This window comes from Nelumbo lutea, chromosome 5 (assembly GCF_056320005.1).
Source record: "Nelumbo lutea isolate HS-2025 chromosome 5, American lotus-T2T, whole genome shotgun sequence".
NCBI classification, from domain to species: Eukaryota; Viridiplantae; Streptophyta; class Magnoliopsida; order Proteales; family Nelumbonaceae; genus Nelumbo; species Nelumbo lutea.
In genome coordinates, this window is record NC_142688.1 from 13,852,785 (window position 1) to 13,876,736 (window position 23,952).

General features: G+C 36.7%; 1 protein-coding gene and 1 pseudogene across 2 annotated transcripts; one reads left to right on the top strand and one right to left on the bottom strand.

Annotated features, from left to right (window-relative positions):
- The first annotated feature begins 49 nt into the window (after positions 1-49).
- LOC148850478 (TLD-domain containing nucleolar protein) lies at positions 50-9,802 on the top strand. The gene is made up of 8 exons (XM_088943688.1): positions 50-161; positions 1,160-1,679; positions 1,812-1,884; positions 2,731-2,811; positions 2,897-2,960; positions 9,342-9,429; positions 9,548-9,632; positions 9,719-9,802. The coding sequence occupies exons 1-8, from the start codon at positions 50-52 to the stop codon at positions 9,800-9,802; spliced, it is 1,107 nt and encodes a 368-aa protein (XP_088799814.1).
- Positions 9,803-21,246: 11,444 nt separating this feature from the next.
- Positions 21,247-23,401, bottom strand: LOC148850479 (alkane hydroxylase MAH1 pseudogene; annotated as a pseudogene). Its single transcript, XR_016098873.1, has one exon. The product of XR_016098873.1 is annotated as an alkane hydroxylase MAH1 pseudogene (transcript).
- Positions 23,402-23,952: the final 551 nt, after the last annotated feature.

Here is a 23,952-nt window from a genome sequence, read left to right on the forward strand (position 1 = left end):
GTCTTTCCTCGATTCCTTGAAAGGGTTTGGGTTTGGTGGTATGCAATCGATGGGTCGCGAACCCTCGTTTCGTAGTAAAGCGGTTCACTTTGTATCTGATCTCACTACTGTTCTGCTCAATCCAATCTCTGATAAACCATCGAAGTTTCATGTAAGTTATCGTTATTATTTTTTATTTTCCAGAATGCCCTATTGTGCTTTGCAAAGTCTGCTGGTTGCTGAAAGTTAATGATTTTCTTTTTCAGATAAGATCATCTAGATTAGTTATTGCTGACCCAGATCGAATTTTTTGGTACTCTGTCAGTATATAGCTTTATTGAGATGATTGTCCTGTTTTTTTTTTTTTTTTTTTTTTTTTATGTTCGGAAACCTATCTCTAAGGTTTGGGTATTTCACTTAGAGTTTCAACTAATGGTCTTATTTTAGCTTGTATGGAAACTGGAGATTTAATTTTTAGTTATTTAACCTGATATAGAACTGCAGGTTCATTCAATTTTGATATTTGGAATTTAGTAAAAATTTTAGATGAAAATTTTATATGTGGAAAGCTTTGTGTTTCCAAATTAATCATCATTTCCAAATCTTAGCCGACCCCATATAATATAATTGTGCAAGGCTTAGATGATGATGAGCCAACTGGCTAAGGTTGTTACTTTACTTCATTGATCAGAGGCATCGGCGGCCTAATTGTTTAACCAACTGCTAAGGTTGTTACCTTACTTCATTGATCAGAGACATCCCCAGCCTAGTTGTATAACCAAGTGCTAAGGTTGTTGCCTTACTTCATTGATCGGAGGCATCACCAGCCTAATTGTATAATGAGTGCTTCCTGATATAAGCTGTTGAGCCTTGGATGAACCCGTTACCTGGTAGATAGGACGACTCTGAGTTGATATAGTTGGATTGCTCTGCACCTGCTTGCCTCTTCGACTTGTTTTGTTATTGAGCTGCATTGTCTGTCCTAGCTTGGCTAATAAAAACAAGTATTGGAAAAAATGGAGAGTGGGGAGTGGGGGAAGGGAGATCATACTTTGTTACTGTCCACAGATTCTAGTCTGTCAGGAAGTTTTGTTAAGGACCATAACAATTGCATGATGCTCTGTTATCTTTCCATGTGAATTCTTAAATAGCTTTTCTTTCATTGGATAGGATGTGACAGAGTCAGTAAAAAGCGAACAAGCATCAGATGAGGAAGAGGACTCAGGGACTCCAGTTGATGGCCCTGATACATCGTCTTTTACAGCATTCCTCTATTCTCTTTTGTCATCTCCAGAACTGGGGAATCATCCACATGTGGAAGAACAAAACACACATGATGCTGAAATGGGTGAACCAGCAACTGACTTGTTAATCAAGGGAAATGTTGGAAGGAAAACTTTGTTTTCTAGGGGAAAACAATCACTTAGCAGAGTAATGTACCAAGCAGCAAGGTTGAGTGGGTACAGGAATCAAGCCCCAGAGCACAAGGATGGTTATAATATGAAAAATGATGATGGAAACAGTTCAAAACTTGTTGGGCTTGAGTTGAGGCCTGTACAGACTTCAAGAGAGGCTGTGCCAAGAGTTACTCTTCCAGATATTTCTGAACCTTCAATGCTTCTTTCAGAGAAAACACGAAGTGCTCTTTATGTTTCACTTCCGGCACTTGTTCAAGGGAGGAAATGGGTGTTGTTATACAGGTTGAGAAACATATAATTTTAATATGTTTATGATTGATCTGTCCTGACATGTAACCTATTTTGGAAATTTGCAAGTTTGATATCAATAGGCTGTTTTGGCACCTTATCTAATGTATCTCTGTCCTAGTGCAGTACCTGGAGGCATGGAATATCACTTTCAACCCTATACAGGAGGAGTATGCTTTGCCCTGGTTTGAGTTTGCTGGTATTGTCCTTAAAAATAGTCTTAAAAGTAAAAAATGTAATGTTTTGATAGGTCATAGCAACTAGATTGTCATCTCTGGAATCTATAGATCTTTGAAGATCATAATTAGATTCTTTTAATTGTAAAAGGGGTAGGGAAGAGATTACCTTCATGATTTAACCTTAAGCTGAAAACAAGAAAACACAACAGCCATTTGTCATGGCTGAACAATTTAAGTGGGATTCAGTGTTTTACTCAGGCAGTCAGCTCTAGTACTACCAATTCTTTATCCATACAAGAAAATACAACAGCCATTTGTCATGGCTGAACAATTTAAGTGGGATTCACAGTTTTTTACTCAGGCATTTAGCTCTAGTACTACCAATTCTTTATCCATGTTTATCAAACCAAAATAAGGAAAAAAGTATTGTGCCCTTGAAATGATTCTCTATTGTAGTTTTTTTAATGTTGTAGATTATGACCACATTACCTGTGTGTAGAAGTATTTGCATTGGTAATAATAAGTAATATTTCTGTGCATACAATCTGGTAGCATGACCCACTTTTACTCTGATCTACACTATCATAAATACCATGTTTGGATTCATTCCTGATACGGAGACCACCTATTTAAATGGTAGTGATTGCTGATTGATATGGTGTCAGGGGCTTAAGCTCTAGATGGTCTACTGGATTCCAAACTTTCCTCGTGCTGGTTTACTTGTCTGTTGGTTATCATACCTAATAGTCTTCAGTCTTTTCCATTATGTTAGTGCTTCTAGCTGGGTTTAGTGGATTATCAATGTACAACTATAATTTCATTTTACTTGGTGCTCTGTTCTATAATGCATGCACATCTGTTTCCAGGTTGTGGGAGACCAACAAGGTGCAGTATTTGGTGGTTTAGTCGAGGCACCACTCAGACCAACTTATAAGAGAAAATATCAGGTTCTGTTTGAAGACACAATCTTATGTCTTGTTCATTGGTCATCTTCCTCCATATTTTTCACTGAAAGTTTTGGGTTTCAAGCAGGGGACAAATGATACATTTGTTTTTACAAATACATCTGGGCATCCAGTTATCTATCGCCCCACAGGTATTAAGTGCTTCTGTTTGTCTAGCCTGAGTGGCAACCAGCAACTCTTGAACTTTGAACTCAACTGCCAATTTCTTTTGGAAAGGAGTTTGGTCTTGATCATGTAATAATTTACATATTTTTGTTATAATAAATCAATGTGAATTTTATTAGAAAAGATAAAGTAGAAATAAGAACAATATCTACTAGGTTAACATCAACCAGCATTACCAATAAGCAATATCACCCAAATGCACAAACCATCTCACTCCCTCTGAGCTGGATCCATACAACTCAGCCAATTGGCTATTGGTCCATTCTCTAGCCAATGAGTTGACTGATCTCTGGAAGCACACATACAATGGGTTCAATCTGGATACCAGAGAATGCACCTCTCTAATAGAGTAAAAGTACAACCATACAGTAATGGGCTAGAAATCTCTTCCCTTATCTACCCAATGACTACTTGGGAATCTCCAATCTCCATGGAGGTTGCTAGCCTTAGTCCTTGAAGTAAAGAAATAAATTCTGCCTGAACAGTAGCATTGCCAATAGAGTTTGAATATACCATAGAGTATGTGGTTCTCTTTTCTGTTGATTGAGGCCTTACATTATTGGTAAGTATGAGATATTTCAATAACTCCACTAGTGTGAGCTTGTCTTACACTGAGGTCTTACATATTGGTAAGTATGAGATTATGTCAGGTTGGTAGCCAACATAAAACTTTTGTCAAACTTTTAACTAGCCAACACTATATTAGCGGGGATAAGGCTTAGATGATGCTGATGGTGAGATGTTCTAATAAATGTATCAAATTTCTTTTTTTTTCTTGTTTTCTTATTTCTTTTAAATGAATTACATCTATTATTGACAAGCTTCGACATGGAAATTCTGTGGACCAGCTTGTTTTTTCAATGTAAGAGGCTGCCAGAAATCTCATTGACACAATTCACACAATAGAAAACTAGACAACATTTTGCTTCACTCTGTAACTTGTTTTTGCATCAGATCTAGTCCAACCATTTCTTATCAGCCTTTTTTTTTTCTTTTTTGGTAACTATACATCAGTCAATGATACATCTTTATTAATTCATCAAAAAACAATGATACATCTTTATTATTAGCTATCTTTGCCTTTACAAACTCTATCAAGATCTCAGGTTGTTGTTCCTTATCTTCAAACAATCTTGCAGTCCTTTCTCCCTATATGCTCCATAAAATAACACTCCTAGTATAAAGGCATAACAAAATTATAGAAAAAAAAGCAGAATTATCAAAAATATAAAGGTATACCACCTTCATTCTTTTGGACATTAAATTGAAAGGATACCACCCAAACAGTTCCATAATTTTGGATGGAGCCACCTGAGTTTTACTCCAAATAATGATAGAAAGAGAGTCCAAATCTGAGATACATAGGAATATTAATTACCAGGTGATTAAGGCTTTCCCCATTCCTCAAACATAGAATGCACGCATAGGGAGAGATACACAAGCAGTTGAATTTACTTTGGAGCCCTTCACAGGTATGGATGATTTGAAGGGCAACCTCCTAACGGAAAACCTTGACTTCAGGAAAAGGGCCCTCCCAAATGACTTTCCAAGGAAAAGCCACAGATTGTAGAGGACTTCAAATAAAGGGTTTTGAAGAAAGACGAAACAGTAAATAATCTACTAGAGTTAGGTTCCCATACTCTCACCTCACCAGACAGGTTGATGATCACTTGTTTTAGAATGTTTAAAGGGTTACCAACCTCCTCACATTCCCTGACCCTTGAACCCCAAATTCCAAGACAAGGATCGATTATCAAATAGCACTAAGTTTGCAATGGGTTTGTTTATGAAAGAAGAAAGACCATAAACTCTAGGAAATGATGATTCACAAAGAGGCTGATTCAAGGGGTTCAAGGGACACTCCATACAATATCTTGAATCCGTTGCAAAAAGGTGGGTAAAATTGACAAATCTGATTTTTAAGGGCACGTCAGGGTTGAATTTCTAGAAAACCCGAAGCTCCACCCATGAGGATTTAGTCCTTAAATACAGCTAATCACCAAGTGCCAAAAGCACACTCCATACAATATCTTGGATGTTGATTTATTTATTTTCGTTCTTTTTTGATACTAATGACATCATTTAACATGCAATGGACTTTATATTGTATTGTTTCTTCCTTACTGCTATAATGCATCAGGCTAGAGTTGATCCCAAAATTTTAACAGAACAGTGAGTGCAGTACTCTATTAGTTGAAGGGTTGGAATAACACCAAAATAAAGATGGTGTAGTACACAGGTCCTTGTAGATTCACCCTTAAATTCTTAAAATGTATTTAAACATTTGGTCTTCATCTGGATTAGACCTTCATGCCTTTATGACAGTCTCTTAGGAAAGGTGGTTCAATAGTTCTGAACTATGATACCTAGATACTTGAACATGCCTAGCATGCCAGTGTTGGATATGGAATCAGATACTACACGAATACTTCTAGAAATACTTTATAGGCTTTATAGCATTGGATCTTTTAAAATATATAATATAAACTGGTATTTTAACCATGGTTCATAATTTCAATATTGGTGGACATTTTTCCATGTAGAGATGGAGATATTCTGTAATTTCACTAAGATATTTGGAAAATCTAAAAAATCAGGAAAGTTTTCTAGAAACATGGAATTAGTTAATAAAACTTTAGCGGTTGTTTGGCATCGTTGTCATTTCCTAGAGCAACAGTGCCACATCAGCACCATGTAGGAAAAAACGGTGCTCCAGGAAACAGCCATCTGTTTGGAACAGTTTTTCCATAGAAAACAGTGCTCCAAGCCACGCCTTGGAAATCGGGAAGGCATGTCTTGGAGCAACACCAAATTTGGTGTTTCCTGGAGCTGCAGCTCGTTGCTGCCAACAGGGCAGTGATGTGGCACTGGATAATGGGTAGAAGTGCAGAAAACGTTTCCTGGAGCATTGGAACCAAACATAAAAAGTTGTTGCTCCAAGAAATGTCCTACCTGCAGCAACGATTCTAAACAAAAAAAAAGCACCATTTTCTCAGAAAATGGTGCTGCAACTACAGCATCGATGCCGAACACTAGCTTAAGGAATTGTTAGAAGAAATATAATTGCATACTCGAGGCTCAAAAAACCATAGCAAAGAACCAATTAAATCTAATAGGAGAAAATTAAGAGACTCAATAGGCATCTCTCTTTTAGCCTTTTAGCCATCTTTTAATCAAATATGTCAATTACTCGCCATTTTGACTTTCATTTTTTTGTTACCATATGTTTTGATTAGATTGAGAATATTCTTTTGTAATTACTTGCACTTTTCTTATTCTTTTGAACTATAGTGGCTTAGTGAATCATATGAAAATAATAAGCCAATTATCCAATCACCAATTCTCCCCTGGTTCTTTTAGAAAAATACTTTTAAAAAATTATGATGGTTTTAATGAAATCTTGAAAATTTTTCTAGTAATATTCTGAAATTCTAAACCTTAAATTTATAATCTAAAGTCTATCAATGAAATCCGAAATGTTGCAGACATATCTGCAAAATATTGGGGGTATTTGGAAAAAAACAGATTCTTGGAGAATTTCGCATAGCTACTTAGCAAAATGAGGTATATTAGGGATATTTTGCCAAATATTGTTGATATTGTGAACCATGGTTTTAACAAATTATACTATGAAAGTATCTGCACATGTTAGAAATTTAATTAAATTTGGCAGGACACAAGTCTTGATAAATGTTAAATGGTATTTAGCTTAAAAAACTAGAGATAAACACATGATATAAGCACATCACATGGGATATCCATACCCATTATCGGTGCTTAGGATTTTAAGAAATGGAGTCATAACTCATATAGCCAGCGTTGGCATGGATGTGGATTGTTATGGGCCCGCGAATAGGATCTCGTCACGGGTCAGTCCACGGGGAAAACCTCATGCTTTCCCTTGTTCCTCCCTTTTCTTGAAGAACCTATCTTGCCGCCCTAAAAGGTGATTTGTTCAAGAGATCACCAACTCTCCTTTGCTCTCTTTCTTGACTGAAATTTCCGATGCCTTTATTGAATAATATCAGCTTCTTAAATAGGAGATTACAAGAGATAAGAGTCCTACTTTTAAGAAGACTCCTTACTAATTAGGAAGACTCCCTACTAATCTATCCTATTGAACTAATAAGATAAGATAAGACTCCCTTAATTTATCCTACTGAACTGATAAGATAAGATAAGACTCCCTTAATCTATCTTACTAAACTGATAAGATAAGATAAGACTCCTACTAATCCTTGCTACTGAAAGCAGATAAGGTAAGAAAACTGAATAGATAAGATAGGATGAGAACACTAAATTGCTACTGCTGAGAACACTAAATTACTACTGCTGCTGCCGGCGCCCACATCATTACTCCCCTCCTGGACTACGAGCTTGTCCTTAAGCTCGAATTCAGGATGGGTGTCTTGAAACACAGTCAAAGGAATCCCTTATAGGTGGAATGACTTTGTCGCGGCCAACTGCAGCCTTAAGGTACTTCTGAGATGTCTTGAACTTTTGAGTACAAAGATTGTGAAGGCCAAGTTGGAGCCACTGAACCGCATCCTCTGGATCCTCTTCTATTGCCTGCTTTAGTGTGTACAGAGCTCGTTCTTCCACTTCCGTCAAATCATTATGTCTAGTTCCAAATGTTGCTGCAATTTCATGCTGAGCCTTGTGAACCATGGCAAGTCCTGCCCATGCTATCTGAAGCTCAATTGTTGCAGAGTCCCCTTCTTTGAGTATTGAAGCCATTTCATTCGTAGCCCATGAAAGTTGTTCAGTGGGATCTTGAGACCTTTCTGCATCCTTGATACGATGAAGCGCAACAACATATCGAGTTGACATGCAATTAGGCTCCAGTTTTGTTGCCTTCTCCAGGCACTTTCCAGCACTTCTATGATCACCAGCCAAATAGTATGCATTAACAAGATTCACCCAGATATTTGCAGCCCTAGGATCTGATCTGACTGTAGCTAACAAACACTCTTTTGCAACATTTGCAGCCGCAACATGAGGCATACAAGCTCCTTCACCAGCACTTGCCCCAGCACCTACAACAACTTGAAGATATGCAATCCCAATATTATGCAACACCTCGACTATATCGGATTCCTGCTAATCGGGACATTCTTGGTGTTGCTAACATGCGCTAGGGCAATGACCTGTTGCTCGCCCGATGATTCTGCCACGTCTGGTCGGCGGCCGGTTGTGGTTACAGCCCTTCCGGGTTCATTTCCTTGCTAGAAAAGTACAATTCCATCAAGCGCCTTAATTCTCGGACGTCGTCCTTGATCTCGCGCACCTCCGTGCTGTTTTTCACGATCTTGAGCTCTAGATCCTGAACCCTAGTCTTCAACTACTCAATGTCACCCATGACGCCTTGTTCTAATACCAAGTTGTTTATGGGCCTTCGAATAGGATCTTGTCACAGGTCGGTCCACGGGGAAAACCTCCTGTTTTTCCTTGTTCTTCCATTTTCTTGAAGAACCTATCTTGTTGCCCTAAAAGGTGATTTGTTCAAGAGATCACCAACTCTCCTTTGCTCTCTTTCTTGACTGAAATTTTCGATGCCTTTATTGAATAATATCAGCTCCTTAAATAGGAGATTACAAGAGATAAGAGTCCTACTTTTAGGAAGACTCCTTACTAATTAGGAAGACTCCCTACTAATCTATCCTACTGAACTGATAAGATAAGATAAGATAAGACTCCCTTACTACTGAAATGATAAGATAAGATATGACTCCCTTAATCTATCCTACCAAACTGATAAGATAAGATAAGATAATCCTACTAATCCTTGCTACTGAAAGCAGATAAGATAAGAATACTGAATAGATAAGATAGGATGAGAACACTAAATTGTTGCTGCTGTTGCCGGCGTCCACATCATGGACACAGGAGTTGGAATGAAATGTGTGTCCAAGAGTCATACTTGGCAAAATGGGAATACATGGACTTCCAGATGCGTCTATGGAAAAGTGTTTAGTAGACTAGCTGTTCATCTATGTCAAATAAGCTAGGAGATGAGAAAGAAAAGTTATGTAGAAGTCTCTCAAGAATCCATGGAGTGTTGGACTGGGACATGTGTCTGACACGACACATTATCCATTTAGGAGAATCCCTGCAACACTGTCCCAGTTTCCTGGTTTCCATATGCATGTCCATAACTCCATATCTGTATTTTTTTTGGTAAAAATGTCCATATCTGTATTTGGTATATCCTTAAAGCTATTGTATGATTAAATTGATTGATGTAAAGAGGCTGCTACCATGGCAATATCATGATTTTTACGAGTGAATGTGGTTGAATCCTGGCAAAATCAAATCTTCATTGGTGCTTGACTACTATAGATATGCAGGTCTGAATCGTTATTTCACTCTGTGCTCAACTGACTTTTTGGCATTGGGTGGGGGTGGTCACTTTGCTCTTTATCTGGATGGAGACTTGTGAGTACTCCATCTTCAATTTATTTTCCACTTTTTGTGGGCTAATTCTATGATGTATTTTCCTTTGTATAAAAAAAGATGAATTATCAATCCTGATATAGAAGTCGTTTCTTATTAGAATGAGTGGATCGAGCTCATCCTCAGAAACCTATGGGAACTCCTGTCTTGCACGATCTGAAGACTTTGAAGTGAAAGAGGTTGAGGTATGACTGGTGCATGTTTTTCCAAGTCCACTTAGTCATTGGCTTGATGATTAGATGCATATTTATATTTGGTATGCTTTTTGCAGTTGTGGGGCTTTGCCTATGCTTCTAAGTATGAGGAAACACTTGCTTTGTGCCGGGCTGAGGTGCCTGGGATTTGCCGGTGGTGAGTCTTCCCATGAGCACGAGGTGGACAGTCTCCATGAACACGGGGTGGATGGCATTTCATTGTGAGGATTGATAAATCAAACATAATGGGTCCGAAGAACTGTTGTACATGCAAATATCTCTGTGATTACTACATACACTATTTACCAAAAAAAGTGATTACTACACACACGTGATCTTGTATGAATTGTACATATTTCTGAGAGTTTAACGTTGTCTAGCTTACCAATTTTGGGTACGATTTGGATTGTGACAGCTTGCTGTGTAGAATGTAAATAATAGTGCTAATTAATTAACTCAAGCTTTCCCAATGTTAGCTGGATCGTAATTAGAATTTTTCATCCATTTCATTTTTCCCCTCTTCAAAATCTGCTTGTCTTGTACTTGCACCTTCAGAAAAGAATCTTGTGGAGTACTGTTTTAAGATTGCAACATGTGGTATGGGTTGAAGATTGAAGGAGAGGAGCTTTGGAGTGGGTTTTTGTTTATTCATTTATTCCAATTGAAGGCTTAGAAAATTAGAGTTGTGCAAATTGAATGGTAACTTTTCTACTGGATTGTTAATTAAGGTGTTCGTCAATATGACCATTCCCTTGAGGTGGTTTTCTCAAGAAAATTAACATTTGCGTAATTCATGTGTTTTCATTATTTTCACAATCTAAGAATGGTGAAAACCAATTATTCTTTGTTTTTGCTTCCAGGGAAGTTCTTTCATATTATGTCAGCAACAGATAAGCAAAATAGATAGAAAGTGGGTGACCGCTGATATGGCAATTTATTTCAAGTTTTTGGAAGCTTGTTTTTTTCCCCACTTTTGTAAACAAGGAATGTTCCCTCAATGTTCACAGTTTGAAATTATTATTATTATTTTTTAATTTATGATGGAAATTTGCCATAAGAAATGGCCGTGAGTCTCAGTTTGGAAGGAATAGAGTTACAATGGGCATTTGTTCATTCCATTAAGCATTGGACCATCAAAAACATAGGCTGTCTTTGGTTGCAGTGCAAATAGATGTAAAACTATGGTACTTCAAATGATTTGGATGGGAATTCTGAATTTTTTTTTTTTTGTTTAAAATTTTACCTTATTTTATTTGATTGAAGTAAAACATCAGAATAAAACAAAACCCAAAACAAAATTAAACCACAATTTACATTCTTTTCATTTGCTCTCTCCATGCATTTGTAGTAATGCAACAAAATGCAACCATATCTACAATGCCCGTGTTATGATCAAGGCTCAGCTCAGAAAGAGTATAAATACAAGTACATACAAAATATAAGATTTTATATTCTATATACTTATATTTGTACTCCTTCCCAACTGAGCCCAAAGTGCAAAGTATTTGATGAACAAGGATCTCTGCCACCAATGCAAGTGTGTGTGAACTGGGCTACAACCAATTACAATAGAACACGCCACTGATGGGCTTACACCACATGTGGGTCCCATGTATATAAAACACTGCATACTCACTTATGATCGGTTACGTAGTATGGTTTACACACTAATGTCCAGTAAGCAAATCTCTGCATACACTAAACATCTTATGAATTTAATATATTTAACATGTATGAGAGATATTCCTGATGTGGCTGGATGCCACATGTACAGAACTTTTGCTTGTGGGAGATCCGGGCTGGGCTCGCATTTGATATTTATTCAATTTATTCTTTTTTTTTTGTTTGAAAATTTGTAGGAATCTACATAGAGTGCCATATACACATCCTTTGGGTCTTGAATTTTATGTGTTTGTTTTTGTTTTTTTAAAGAGAAATCACATTGGGCTGATTCGTTCATTCATCATCAGAATGTATAACACATCTATCAATATCCCCAATACAATCAGGGTTATTTCCTACCATAACCTGGCTAGACTTTGGGGAAGATCTTTCTGTCAAAAGATGCATCTCAAAAAGACGTGAAAAACTTATTTTGAGCTTATTTAGAAAAGCTAGATAGAAATGGAGTTTCTCACCTTTTTTTATTTCATTTTTGTACGAAAAGATATGTTTTTAACCAAATAATCTTTGAACTATCAAGATTGCTATGTAAAAGCTCACTACATCTTAACTGTCAGATCTTGACAAACAGCACGTTAGGTATTTCATTTATTGTTTGCTTTTGAGTTGCTGTTCTATTGGTTTTCTTCTTATCATCCTTACAAAAAATTCAAAAACTCATTAGTCATGACAATGTAGCAATCTGGACAATTGGATTGAGGTTCCACCAACGACATTAATTATATGGCGGCTTTTACTCCCATTTGACAATTTCCTACCCGGGAGGTGTAGTGTTATAGTGTTTAGAAGTAGTTATAACCATTAACCAATTCAGACCACAGAGAACCAACCAGAAGTAGGAGTAATGAAACAATTTGATATCGTTTTCTTCAACTACCCATAGTTTTTATGGAAGTCACCAAATGGCAAGCTGCAGTTGACTGGTTGAAGTGAATTCCTTATTTATCTTTCCCAACCATAACTTAGACTTTTGCTTTTGCTTCTCTCTCTCTGCAGAGTTTGGCATAAAACCGTGCGAGTAGTTGAAGACCATTATCTAACATGAATTAATGCTGGACAGTATTCATAATGAAATCGTGCTTTTGAGTTTGTGTCGTCATCATCATCGCCTAAGCCTTGTCCCATTTATACGAATTGAAGTCGGTTTCATCTACATAAATCCTGTTTCTTCCTCCTGCTTTTTATATCATAATCGGGTCTTGCTGTATAAGTTGGTTTTCAAAAGTAAAAAGACAAATGAGGATGAGGATAACTTTGGGTTTGTCTCTATTTTAGTTTTCATTAAGCTGGATTACAGAGATGTTTGGACTGAATAGATGTAGGTTTGGGGGAAATATGAAACTTTGGTGCCCACGGGGTGGAGATGGTATTTGTCTATACCGTCTTGAATCCACTTGATAGATAATATATATAGAGTTTGGATCACCTGCCAATAAAATACGTTCTAATACCCTATCAATATCATCTGACACCGCACATCTCATGCATGGCAGATTCTACTTTTATGGTGGGCCCTAATTTCATAGTGAGATGTGTGGTTTCAGATCAAGTTGACAGGGTGTTGGAGTGTGTTTTGTTGGCGGGAGATCTTATTCGATAATATGTGTATAATATGTTATTTTTTAGTTTTTTTTTTGAGAAATTTAGAATAGAATCCACATCGTGGGCTTTATTATTTTTTTTGGGGGGGTTTTATCCACCAACACCCTCCACCTATGATTCACTATCCTCCTTGAGTTTTGATTCGTTCCCCACTTGTCATTGTTCCAACTGTACACATAATAATAAAATTTATGGGGTGGACTAAATGAAACATTTTTATTATGTTTTGTATTTTGTACATAAACATTACCATATGATATATATTATCAAGATTTAAAGTATCAATATTCTCCAATATGGTGCAAGGTGTATATAATTAAAAATATGTCCCCAAAACTCCTTATTTATCATTGACCATTGATATAATACGTGATGAAATTTTGAACCTTGCATATTATATTATTTATTGTGATAGAAAAAAGACCGCACTGGTGTTTTCTCCAAAAGTGGGTCTTGAATAGACATGTTCATGGGCCGGATAGTTCATTGGGCTTGCCTGCAGGCTTGGGCTGGGGATTTTGTAAATAATATATAATAAAAATTATTTATTCCTATTTAAACTGAGTTTCAGGCTTGAGCCCAGGCTTCGATCTTTATATAATCGCCAGATTTAAGCTCAGGCCTGGACAATTTTTGTTAATAAATAGGCAAAAAGATGAATCTTCCCAAACCCAACCCAACCCAACCCGGCCCGTGAATTAACAGGTCTAGTCAATAGTCATGACTCATGAATGCCTTCCCTTTTTAGGCGTCCATGACCTAACACACATCTCACATCTATTATTATTTTCTATTGGCAACTCTGGTACAAGATTTTATTTTCCTTGGTTTTTCTTAGCCCTGAAATATACTCCAATTGGAGAGTGGTAGGCATAAGATTTTATGAAAGTAAGTTCAAAAGCAAAAGGATTGCGAACCTTTTTTGGTAGGAGATCCTAAATAAGAGTTATCAGTTTATCACTCATAATTTACATCCTTTTTTTGGGAGAGGGACCAATATTCCGAAACCTATGAATATCTTTACACCGACTCCTCTGTGAAGCCCATTAAGATTACAGATGGTTGCACTGATCCACTCTTTTATCTCCTGCTGCTCTGCTTCCTCATATTCGTTCACAATTTCAGACTATCCGACGAATCAGGACGAACTACTCTCCATCACAGGGCGGATTAATTGAATTTGATGGTTGTATCATGGGCTGTGGTCACTCATAAAGTGTATATATGAGTTATGAGTCAACCAACCAATCTCTCACTTATTATGACTGGTGGGGGGCCATTATTATTAGTCTCATAACCTGTAAAACAGTCATCAAATTCATGTAATCCGTTCTCCATGAAGAGTCATCATCCTGCAGCATAATAAATTGCTTTGTTTATTTCCTAGTTTGAATCTTTAAGCATAATAAATAGCCTTTCCATAGAGAGAGAGAAAGAGATGAGGGAGGGGGACATAAAAGCCTTACCCCTCTCAAAAGTCTATACAAAATGGTAAACCATTGATAAATATTACAATTATCAGCCTGGGTCGGATGATTTTAGGAAAAGAAAAAGTGGAAAACTATAACCATTTGACTCGAACCCATGGAATACCTTCTTTTGACACAAGTATTAAAATTTCGCATCGTATCGGGGCATATCGGCCATATATATCGTATAGATGATCCTGTGATATGCCCTTACGGTAACCTTTTCAGGGTCTAACTAGTTTGAGGGGGTAGATAGCTCTTATACCGCCAGCATGAACCAGTTTGAAGAAATATAAAAAAACAAAGCAACCAAAGATACAGATTGATATGCCCCATCTGATGTATAGGCCAGTATTGATATTTAAAACCTTGGTTTTACAAGCATAATTGGTGGAAACATTTTGTTGGAGGGAATCTGAATTCCCCATCTTTGTTCTTTACTTTTGTCTTTATTGGTTTTGTCTTTTGTCTTCTTACTATGATAAATCTCTTGTTCGGGACTTTTCTTTCTATGGGAGGAAAGCACTATACAATATTCTCATGCATGTGAGGGGGGTTGGGGGGTGCTTTTCACACGTGCACTAAGTCGAATCGGGTCAGGGCAGGGGTACGCGCATGCCACACCATAATGCTTTTACTATCCATCACATTGTCTATAAAAAATCTGACCATCTTCCATTGGTGGATCATGAAGTTCTGATAAGTGAGTGCACGCCTATCAGAAGCCCGAAAATTATTTCATCTTGAAAACCAATTTACAATTACCCAGTTGCACTATTGGGAAAATGCAGTTTTAAGAAGAATGACCAAGTAGCACAACTCAATCCATTATCAGACTGTATTTCTCAGTTTCTCATTACCGATTCTACAACATTGCTGCACTTCGGGTTTGGATAGCGTTGAACGATAAATTCCATTCCCCTTTTTAACTATAATTTGCCAACACATATGCTTCCTAATCACATTTTCTGTAAACATGAGATATTTTGACTGCTACCATTATACTTAAGTCCATAATCTCTCCCCATATGGACCACAAACACCAAGGGAATGACGCCGAGCCCTTCAACATGTTAACAAGCACTTCAGAGTCTATCTCAATGATCCACATCCCTGCAGAAAGACCAATCTGATTATAATTAACTTCACCATTTTGGTACGTTTAATATTCAAAATGTTGGCTGCAGAAGAAACTGATGAAGATTATTACTGGTTCATATAGATCATTTAATGGTGATTCTATGTATGGTAGTAATGAATGATTTAGTGGCTTTAGAATAATCCTATAACTGGATTGTATCATGAGATGAGAAGAAATTAAAGATTATGGAGCAAATTAATTGTTAGTGATGATAAAAGAAATGCAAATCTGTTTTTTTTTTTTTAATTTTATTTGGGAAGATGGCCTCTCATTTCTAATGTTTGTATTTAGGGGTTTGGATTTTGCCCAATGACTGAACTTCAAAATTCAAAAATATCAATCTGAGTATCAAAAATTCAGTTTTTCATCTTTCATTACTTTATAATATAATTATTTGTGTTTATAATTTATATAAAGTATTTATGAAATAGTAGTAAATCAATGCAAATAAATCTACAATTTTAACTTATATACAGATTTTCTTGTGTTTTCAATATGATCCCAAGGTGCAATATTTATATGATATGACTTTTCAATATTTACAAAGTCTGTAGGGCACTATAAAAAATGTTTCTGAATTGTACAATTTCTCAAAGATGAATAGAGTTCTAATGACTTAAAAATCCAAGCAAAGATCAGATTTATCATACATACATGCATACATACATATTATAAACTAAGAAACAAAATATTAGTGAATATGTATACCAGAAAAATTAATAACCAATCAAAGAGTATCACAAAAATAATAATCAATCAGATAGAATTTATCAAAATTCACGAGATTTTTGATTGGTCAAAATTCTTCCGGTATCATATCTTTCTAACCGCATAGATTTTTCCTAATAATATAGATATATAGCAGGTGCCCATCCATTTTATGTTTAAATTTTGGAAAAGCTAGAGAATATTGAAAATACCTATTATGGTATGATGTGTTTCCGGCATCATAGATTTTCCCATTAACCTACATGGTTAAAGCTTCACCTTAATGGATGGAAAAGAAATTTAGGGTTTGGGAGAGAAACGACCAAAAGAACAGCACAATAAGTAATTTCAGTTGAGTTTATGCAAAATTGTTGTTAGGAAATTATGACCACTTTGAGTTTTAATTAGAGGAAATTAAAATAAAATTAAACACTCTCAAGACCCAGCAAGTTTCCTGTAAAAATTAAAAGATTTCCATTTATTCATATTACTATTCTCCTTTTAAGCTCTCTATATATGCGTTTATTCTCAGCGGGAATAATTCTTAACAGTAGCAATATTTCTCCAATATTTTTAAAATATTGTATCAGAACAATATGATTTCTTCTCATTCAAGAGTAGCAAAGGTGAAAATCTAAAAAAAAAAAAAAAAATAAAAACATGATTCAGTGGAGATAGGATTAAGTGAATACAATAGCTCTTCAGTAGGCTGTGGAATATTCAACATTCATGATAAAATACGCGAGGCCCACAACCACTCAGTATGGGCATGTGTATTTAATCAGTGGTGTGGGACATTATTGTTGGTCCCACAGCCTTCTATACATTTAAAATGTTCAGCTAATTCAAATTTGTTTTTTATTTTCCTTTTTTATATTAAATTCAAATTTGGTTCAGTGTAGGGTGGATAGGCGTTTTTATATTTTACTTGGGTAAAATTTGAAGTTTGAAAAGAAAAAAAATATTTGAAAAAGGCTCTAAAAGCATTATGTGAAAATTTTGTTTTTGTTTTTTTTTTTTTTTTTTCACTTGTGCAGATATCTGGATATAATGGAATTGTTCAGTGTAGGGTGGATAGACATTTCTATATTTTACTTGGGTGGCGTTAAATAAATATAAAGTCTGAAGTTTATGGAATTGTTCAATAATTTGAATGTTGTGATGTCTAAAAAAAGTGCATTTTACAGATTTACCCTTCAATTATTTACAGAATAATAAATGAAAATGATTAAAATATTATAATATCATGAAAAAAATTATAAAATAATAAAAATATTATTAAATAATATTAAAATACCAATAAAATGAATAATTTTATAAAACTAATAAAAATTTAAAATAGTATTAAACAATAAGATAATAAAACAATTTTGAAATCAACAAAGTAGATGAACAAAAGCTACACAATTTTCGGTGGTGGAGTCTATTACAGACCAGAGAGAGAGAGAGGATAGAGGAGGGGCTTCAGTCTCTCTTGTTCCTCTGTTTCCATCTAAACAGGGTAGAGAATAGAGGAGGGTAAGGGTGTCAATAGATCAGTTTTGGATTGGACTCCATCCAGTCTAAAATTAATTTGGATAGATTAGACAGACCAACAAGACATATTGGATTGGACTAATTTGGTCCAAAATATTTATTAGATTGGATTGGACCTAGTTAGTCATTTTATGATAAATTTATATTAAAGTGGGTTGGATTAAGCCAATATCTGATCCATTGATATAAAATAAAAATATAAGTGTTAATGGACCAGGTTTGGGCTGAAACCAATATAAATCAAAATAAATTTTAACAGATTAGACAGTCCAGACATTAATTAAACCCGTCCAAAATGATACGAAATATTTATTAGACTGGATTAAACCTGGTACATTTATAATGGATTCACATTGGATGCATCAGATCCACAGTGGGTTGCCTGATCCACAGGTATGGTCAATTCTTTTTCTTTGTTGCCGGATCCACAGTGGGTTTTGTGGGTTTTGGGAGGAGGAGAGCATAGTCGGTTTTGGGAAAAAAAGGATGGACGAGGATGTCGATTGCATAGTGGATTTTGGGAGACAGAGACAGAGAAGAAAGAGAGGGATCCATGGTGGGTTTTGGGAGGAGCAGAGTACAGTCGGTTTGGGGAAAGAAGAGACGGAGAAGGAGGAGGTCGATTGCACAGTGGGTTTTGGGAGCCGGAGAAGAAAGAGATGGATCCATGATTGGTTTTAAGAGAGGCATAGCCGCATAGCACAATAGTTGCACGCATGTTCTCTCTATCGAGGTTTTAAAATCAATCCGGAATTAGAATCGTTTTGGTCACTGATTTTCAGGTTGACGATTTGAACAGATATACACATTTCAGTGAAAAAATTAAAAAAATAATAATTAAAACTGTTTTTGGTTAAAACAAATGGCCAAAAACTGTCGAATAAGCTGATGGTTTCAGCAATTACTGACCAATTCAACAGTTTTTAATTAGGGATCGAATTTAGGGTAAAATGAAACCGATTGATTCGAAAACACCCTCCCGATTTTAGGGAGATTGCATAGGAATAAGATGGAGGGGAGTTCTAAGTTGCTCAAATTCATAATGAATAGAATAGAAAAACAAATTTCATCCGCTACCTGAGAACGCACTCAAAGATAACTCGTCCTCTAAATGAAATAATGAATCCAAAGCATTTTTAGTATTCGGAGGGTCCGGTCAAAAATGCTACCGAATAACCCCAAAGTGCCAAAAAGTAAGAATTTTGATGTTCAGAGCTCAATTCAGCAGTAAATTGAAGGTTATATGATAATTAAATCTTTAAAGAAATAAATATTATGTGAATCACTTAAATAGGGTTTGATAACACTTTTTAGGCCTCCAAAATGAAAATGTTGTTTTTCAGACATCAAAGGTATTTGAAAGTATATCTGAATTGGGGTCTGAAAATTATTTTCAGATCTGAAGTAGTAAGACTTTAAGATGTTAGCTATCATATGATAGTTCCTGAAATTCCTATGGATGTGTTTGGAATCTGTGTAAATCAAGAATGGTGTAAAAGTTTATACCGATTTTGTCCGCGTTTAGGAATGTAGTCCTGATTGACGTAAAACTCTATTCCGGTTCAATTTTACATACATTTGGATGGAGTAGAGTTTTATGTTGATAACCGATGTAAAACCTATCAAACGTAAAGTTTTACATCGATTATCGATGTAAATACTACATCAATTTTATCGACGTAAAACTTTACACTCTTCACCCATTGTGTTTTTCAAAAAGCAACGATCATTTTCATGATTCAGTGTAAAACATTTACACCGATGACGTTTTACACTGATTCCAAACGTAGCCTATATGTATTCCCTCCTTTTGAAAAACAAAAAAATCCTTGTATATAGGCCTGTTCGGAAGATGTTTTAAACCGACCAAACCAATCAAACTGGACCAACTCGACCCGAGATGGTCGGTTTCTAAAATGGTTCGGTCAATCTTGGTTTAGAAAATGGAAAAACTCGATGTCCCGATTCGATTGCAGTTATGCTTTTTGTAACCTGATGTGAAACCAACCCGAGCATACTACACATATTTGCCTTTTATAATTCATATATCTTATCTCTTTTACTTTTAATTGACAGCTATTACTTTTTAATCTATGATATAACTAACAAAAGCTAAATATAAGGACCGACACAAAAAAAATAAAAAAGTAAAAAGTAAAAAGTTGAGTCTATTCATAGGAGTGAAAACCTAAGATACAGCTATAGATACATGTATAGGGACCGACTAACACTCAACTAGCCAACTACAACTTTAGGCTACAAAAGTTAATTTTGGCTATAAGCATTAATTTCGATTCGGTTTAACTAAAACCGACTAAATCGATGTTAAATAAAATGAAATTTACAAACAGTGTAAGCATGGACTTGCACTGACTGAAGCCATACCCAAGAGGACACTATAAACACGCACATAGAGAACATCTCCCTGGTCAACGATAATATCGTATGGGTGAGACCAGATCTACTCCTCACATAAGATGCCTCACATCGACCTCACAGACATCCCACCATTCATTGGGAACATCTCTGTACTTATACGCAAGGTTCAAAGTATTGACACGTATCGGTCGATACGTATCATTCCAGCACCCCACCAATACGTCCCTATAATAGGTGTATTGGTGGTCTGACCGGTTTAGGGTGTTTGGAAGACCTAAACCGATTCCCCTGAACCAATTGACGAAAAAAAAACAAAAATCACCAAAAGGCGTATCAATATTATGTATTTCCAATGCATGATGAGATGAAATTGTGAGATCGGTGTGACCGTGTGAGGCGCCCGGTATGAGCAGATCCCAATTTCGTATGGATTGGGATGTGAGAACAGTTTGTGTGCAGGAGACACGGGGGGACTTGTCGATAATATACGTACATGATTGGGACTAATCCTACGTGCATTTCCCACTTTCTATTAAGTGTGAATGGTTGAACGGATAGGAAAATCAGGAAAGATAATGCTCTCTTTTAATGCATGGTCGTACCTATTTATTTATTTTTACTTATTTAAGACCATAATATAATAAATGATGTAATTACGTTAATTCAAAGAGGGTTATGAATAAGCTAGCTTTATGTTCATGTGCCTTCAAAAAAAAGCTTTACGTTAATTCAAAGGGATCCTTTGTTGCAGGGAATGATGAAGATTAGAGAGTTAGTTGCAGTCTGCTCGGCAGAAGCCATGAAGAGAGATAAGAGAACGAATTCAGTGAACATCATGCTACTATTTTGTTTGCTAGGCTCAGTTTGAAAAAAGTATAAATACAAATTTATAGAGTGCAAAAGCTTATAATATTTCAAATTATTCAGTATATATTTGCATTGTATATATTTATATTTACAGTCCTTCCAAACTGAATCTTAAGCCTATTTTGTTCCCTTACAACTGCAAAAAATTACAGTAAAAGTGAAAATTAAGATATCATTCTTCTTATTATTTTTTTTTTCTGTTGGAGACAAACGCAGTATATATGCAAGAGTTTTTGACACCTGCTAATATATATTCTAATCAAGTTCCATGATCACTGTGAGGCAGGTTTATGGTCGTTTTCTTAACATTATTCTCTCCAATCTTAACATGAATTAATATTCATGCATGGGTTTCCAATTAATTTCCTATATGACTAAATTAATTAAGTAGTTACAATTTCTGAAACACAAAAGTAGCTATTAAATAACAGTAAATTAAGGATCCGATCGAATTGTTTTCTAAAGTTACTACCACACCCTTTGTTTTATCCTTACTCTTACTCCATTCTTCATGTGGAGAACTATTGACGACATTGGGTTGACGATCTGTCCCTCCACAACCTCAATACAGAAATTGAAGAGTACGGCTGCAGCGGCGGATTTCATCTGGGTAAAGGCCATGTTCCGACCTGGGCAAGCTCTGGGTCCGACTGTGAAAGGGTAGAACTTGGACATGGCATCCTGGCTTATTCTCCCCTTGTCATCAATCCATCTCTCTGGCTTGAACTTCTGGTAGTCCTTCCCCCACAGCCACTCCAGCCTTCCCATGGCGTACATTGAGATAAGTATCTTCTGCCCTGGTCTCACAGTGGTTCCATCAGGGAGAACATCTTCTTTCACAACCCCTCTTCGGGTGAGAGGGAGTGGTGGGTTGAGCCTCAAAGACTCACACATAGCTGCATGCAGATACACCAGCTCTTTCAGATCTTCCGAGTCAAAAACCCAAGGCCACTCTGCTGGTTCAGCTGTGCCGCGCGCGCCGAGACCCTCCTGATCTTCTTTCCTTTTCTTCACCTGCTTTAACTCTTCCAATATCTTTGCCTCGACGTGCGGGGTCGTAGAAACTAGCCACAGGAACCAAGCGAGCGACGTGCCCGTCGAGTCCCGCCCCGCAAACAGGAAGCTCAACGACGTGTCTCGAAGGAATTCTTCACTGTGAATGCTGGTTTCTCCACGTTGAGCTTGAGTAGTCAAGTACATAGCTATTAAATCACTACTCTGTATTCCTTCACGCATTTCCTCTTTCTTAAACGAAATATGCTGCAACAAGTGATGATCTATGGTCTTTCGGGCCTCGATCATTTTCTTCTCGCTGCCAACCTTCAGCCAACCCAACAGCTTCCACAGCCCTCTGGGCATGACATGCCTGTAGAATATGCCTTCCGTCCCATCGTCGATGGCTTCGGCAAGTTCATTACTGGGAGAGCTCAAGGATAGGGAGTTTGGGCTTCTGCCAAAGATAGCAGTAAATACACTGTCGAATGCGAACCTCATGAACAGATCCTCCAGATCCAGAATGGTGCCATGTTTCGCAGCGTGAAGCATTATGGGGAGGAGTGCATCCTGCACCAACTTCCTGGTCACCGCACCGGTGAAGTTCCGGAACTCCTTGGACACCAAGGCGACGTGTGCCAGCCTCTTCTGTAAACGCCATTTGTCATCGTCGACGTTGAAAATTCCGTCTCCAAGCAGATCGAAGGCCTCCTTCAACTGAGGGCCCTTGGGGAAGTTGGAGAAGTTAGTCTTGAGGATGTAATCTACGTTCCGGGGGTCGGACGTCAACACTACATCCAGGCGCCCGAATACCGGCCCTCTTGCGACGATGGTGCAGCTGATCTTGTTGGCTATATCGACGATCCAGTGATGAATGCGGTGGACGTTTGCGAGGATAGACGGGTATACGTCGAGGATGGGCCAGTGCATCAACACCTCGTTCTTGTGTGTGTGGTACCATCTTAGGGAGAGGAGGCAAAAGATTGCAACACTGAGTTCAGGCCATATCTTTATTAACTGGGTTCCTATCAAGGCCAGAAGAGTCTCAAACTCCATCATACCTTTACCTTTCTTTCTGGGTTGTCGGTTGCTCTCTCTCTCTCTCTCTCTCTGATCACCATGGGCGTTCAATTGGTTTAGGCTTAGCTTTATAGCAACTTTCCACTTGAAGGATCAATAGTAGAGGGGGCAGGAGGTTGCACCATCCTTTTCAGCTATCCCGTCCTGTGAGAAACCAACTCCTTGTTCAATTTTATCTTTCTTTTGAGAAACAGGTGAGAACTGTTGTACTATCCTAGCTATTAAATGAGAGTGCTTTGCGTCTTATGGAGTAGTGAGAAACACGACGGGAATACGGGATTAAACAAAAACTCTCCACACGTCGACACTCTCCCAGCATGTGAATCAACTTAATGATCTCAGTTTTTAAACAATTTATAATTACTAAACCTAATAAACTTAAGGTTGCGTTTGTTTTACGGTCTGTATTTGTTGGCGTTTGTTTTGAATATAATTTTACATTCAAAATCGATGTAAATTTTACTCAGTAAAGTTTTGCATTGATTATAAAATCGATGCATTATTTACATCAATAATCATGCCTTTTCATTTTACAACAGTTCATTCATTTAACCGATCAGTGTTGAATTCCATGGATTATACTTCTACATACACAAACATTTACACTAAAAACAAACAAAGCCTAAACGTTTTTTTTTTTTTTTTAATCCATGAACTTAAGGGTATGGTGTCAATTTAACTTAACTGACCTAATTAATTACGTAGTAAGCATAATTACATTAATTAATTTCCATAATGGGCCTAATTAACTTAATATAACTAACCTAATCACATTAATTAATTAATCTTATTACCTTAATCAACCTACTCGCATAATTAACCATAATTGAGACGATTAAACTATTTAGCCTCA

Bases quoted from the DNA above. Each gene is read 5' to 3' on its own strand.
- LOC148850478 (XM_088943688.1), top strand. From the start codon at position 50: ATGGGTCGCGAACCCTCGTTTCGTAGTAAAGCGGTTCACTTTGTATCT. The intron at 2,961-9,341 runs GTATTAAGTGCT...ATAGATATGCAG, and splicing joins AGTTATCTATCGCCCCACAG to GTCTGAATCGTTATTTCACT. The intron at 9,633-9,718 runs GTATGACTGGTG...TGCTTTTTGCAG, and splicing joins TTGAAGTGAAAGAGGTTGAG to TTGTGGGGCTTTGCCTATGC.